Source organism: Gekko japonicus, unplaced genomic scaffold, assembly GCF_001447785.1.
Source record: "Gekko japonicus isolate JY-2015 unplaced genomic scaffold, Gekko_japonicus_V1.1 scaffold248, whole genome shotgun sequence".
In the NCBI taxonomy this organism is placed as follows: domain Eukaryota; kingdom Metazoa; phylum Chordata; class Lepidosauria; order Squamata; family Gekkonidae; genus Gekko; species Gekko japonicus.
Genome location: NW_015169782.1, coordinates 791,682 through 794,869, shown reverse-complemented (window position 1 = coordinate 794,869; position 3,188 = coordinate 791,682). Strand labels below are relative to the sequence as shown.

Below are 3,188 nucleotides of genomic sequence, written 5' to 3'. Positions count from 1 at the left end.
AGTGTGGAATACACGAGGGGGGGGTGGACGATGTCGACTCTCTGTGCTGTTGCTGCGCGAGGGGGGGCGGGGGCCTCTTTTCTCCTCCGTCTTGGGCTTTGGCCGCCAACCTCCGTAGCTGCCGCCAGGGCCTTGGACGCCTCTCTGGGTGGTGGGCGAGGGGTCTGTCCGGTGCTTGGAGGAGGGTGGGCACCGGTCGAGGTGGGAGGAGGCTGCGGGAGGGGGGCTCTGACTCAGGAATTGAAACACGAGGCCTTTTCAGATCAGTCAATGCAAATCTTGCTCTCCATCGTACCCAAGTGCCAGAATGGATGCGGGGGGGGGGCTCTGATTTCCTGTGGGGGGGGGGGGAAGGGTTTTTTTGGGGGGGGGGGGGTGTGCCCTGGCAGTCATAGAGCACCGTCAGCTGTTCCAGGATCCATTCCTCCAAGTGGAGCCGCTTACGGAGCTCTTTGCGATCATATTTCACAGTCACTCTGCCCTGGCGCCGCACCGGGCCCTCCTCTTCCTCCGTGCCCCCTTCTCCCGCCGGGGGGCTTTGGAAATACACCCGGGGGCCCGTCCCCCCTGTGGCCGCCGGGCCGCTCTCCGGGCTGCAAGGAGCCGCCATCCGAACCCGATCGGCACCGGAGCACAAAAAGAAGGGGAAGAAAAGAAAGAAGGGGGGGGGGGGGAGAAAAAAAGGAGGGGCTCCGCTTTTCGGTTTTGTTCCCGGGCTATAGGGAGCTTTTCTCTTCTCGAACCGGCGCCACGTGCTAGCAGCAACCGGACCTTCCGCACTTCCTACCGAGGAACCGAACCGGCACCAGAATCGGATCCGCTTCCTTTTCTCGCTCTCCTTGCTCAGTTCCTCCCCCCGATGGGAAAACTGGAGAGAAAGTGCGTCCACTTCTTGCCTGTCCCGAACCGAATTTAAGAGTCTCCGAACCGGCCAAGGATCACAGACAGGGGTTTCCCCTCCTTGCTGCCCTCCGTTCCTTCCTTTCCTTGTCCGAAACCACGTGCAAACCGGATCGAGATTTTGCCTTCCTCTTGCAAAGGGGAGAGACAGTTGGCACCGAATCAGAACCGGAGTCTAAACTCCTCCTTTGATTATTATTTTTCCCCCTCCCCTTCCAACGCTGGAAACCGGTTTTGCTGTCCGCCCAACCCTTCCTCCCGGTGCAGTTGCCTCACTCCGCTTCCAGCACTCCAAAGCAAGGCGGATCCCGGTTCCGATCCGGTTTTGCTGCCCCCCCAAGACGGCCCCTTTGTCCCGCTGCCTGTGCTATTACTGCTGCGGCCGCCGGTGCCGCTGGCTCCGTCTCCAGCTCCCCCCACCCGCCCCCTTAAAGGGGCCGCACGTCTGTCTGTCTGTCTGTCCCTCCCTTCCCCCAGCTAGCGCCCGGCCACCCTCAGCTCGGGCTAGCAGCCTATTATTCAGCTCTATCTCCCCCCCCCCCCGGGCAAACGGGCATCTGTCCCCTCCCCTCCTCTGTCTGGGGAATTTCTTTCCTCCTCTTCGTCCCCCCCCCTTCTCGCAAGGGTGTGTCTGTATGATTCCCCCCCCCCCTTCAAGCTGTCTGGTTGTCTTATGGGGGGGAGCGATTTCATATTTTATTTGTTTATTTAGAACATATCTCTCATATGCCGTATCACGTTTAGTTTTTTTTAGTATGTAACGTGAAACAGGAAAAAATAATCTCCGTCATTTATCTGTAATTTTTAAGCTAATTTGTAATTCAAATGCTATTTGTGAACTGTTTTCAGTGCCATGCTGTGTCTGTCTACTCAGAAGGAAGCCCCGCGGTGTCCAATGGAGTTTATTGGCAGGTAAGGGCGTACACTGCAATCCTGTGTGATGTAAACCCATTGAAATCAATTCCGTTTTGATTGGAGCAGTTTTGCATAGGAGCGCCAGGTTTAGAAGACAGCCAGTTTGGTGGAGCAATGTTATTTGCTTTCCTTGTGTCAAATACAGACGCACATTTCGTGGAACACATCCTGGAGTAATTCAGAAATACACACAAACGTTTTGTTTAAAAATTGCCCCTGCTGATGTGCACACATGCTTTCCATTTAAGAGAAGGAAGGGGGGGGGTCATTTCCCTTCCCCAACATCTCCTTTCCCCCCCCTCAATTGCATAGCCTCGGCTCCTACTTTGGGACACGGAGAAAGGCCATAGATGGCCACTTTAAGAAAGATTTCAAAATCTGGAGAGGACAAAGGTCTAGGGTGGAGGCAGAGGCAGGGGGGCGGCAGGGAGGAGGGGGGAAAAGATGTGTTTAAAACACACACATAGAAGAACTAGGGCAGTAGGCCACATATCCCTCATGGCCTGTTGTGTTGTAATGTGCAGGGTGTGTTCCTAGAATGTCCTCATCCTAGTCTTACCGTTGAGAATAAGAACTTTTAAGTTTGGATGTATTTCTCCAGATAAACTTGTGCAAATAAATCTCACACATGGTTACTTAGAAAGACTCAGTTTGTTTACTTCCATCTATAACCTGCTTATCTCCCAATGGGGACCCAAAATGACTTACATCATTCTCCTCTGTTTTATATCCTCATAACAACCCTGTAAGGTGAGTTAGGCCGACAAAGGGTGACAGGCCCAAAGTCCTCTGGCAAAGTTCAGTGTAGAAGTGGGAATTCAAACCCAGTCTTCCCAGGTCTTAGGGGAGGGGTCTGTACCTCAGTGGTGGAGCATTGGCTTGCCATGGAGAAGTTCCCAGATTCAGTCCTTGGCCTCTCCAGTTAAAAGGGCTGGGCAGCAAGTGATGCAAAAGACCGATCTACCTGAGATCTTGGCGAGCAAGCCGCGGCCAGTCTGAAAGGGTTGCCATCCTCCAGGTGGGGCCTGGAGATCTGGAATTCCAGTTGATCTCCAGGCGACAGACCTGTTTCCTTGGAGAAAATGGTCGATTCAAAGGGTGGACTCTATAGCATGATACCCTGCTCTGGTCCCTCCCCAGGATGAGGTCCCTCCCCAAATCTCCAGGAATTTCCCAACCAGGAGCTGACATCCCTGCAGTCTAAGTAGACTGGGGTCCCCAGCCTTTTTGAGCCAGTGTGCACCATGGGAATTCTGACACAGGGAGGTGGGCGCAACAACAAAATGGCTGCAGCAGGAGGTGGAGCCAGCCACAAAATGTCAAGGAAGTTAGGTTATGTGTTAACTCTTAACAGTAACTCTTCAGCATTTCAG

General features: G+C 53.9%; 1 protein-coding gene across 1 annotated transcript in view; it reads right to left on the bottom strand.

Annotated features, from left to right (window-relative positions):
• Positions 1-1,262, bottom strand: part of PPP1R14B (protein phosphatase 1 regulatory inhibitor subunit 14B) — an 8,560-nt gene extending 7,298 nt beyond the window's left edge. The window contains exon 1 of the mRNA XM_015416818.1: positions 383-1,262. Within this exon, the coding sequence (XP_015272304.1) occupies positions 383-610 (228 nt within the window). The 5' untranslated portion in view covers positions 611-1,262. The remainder of the gene's footprint in view (positions 1-382) is intronic.
• Positions 1,263-3,188: the final 1,926 nt, after the last annotated feature.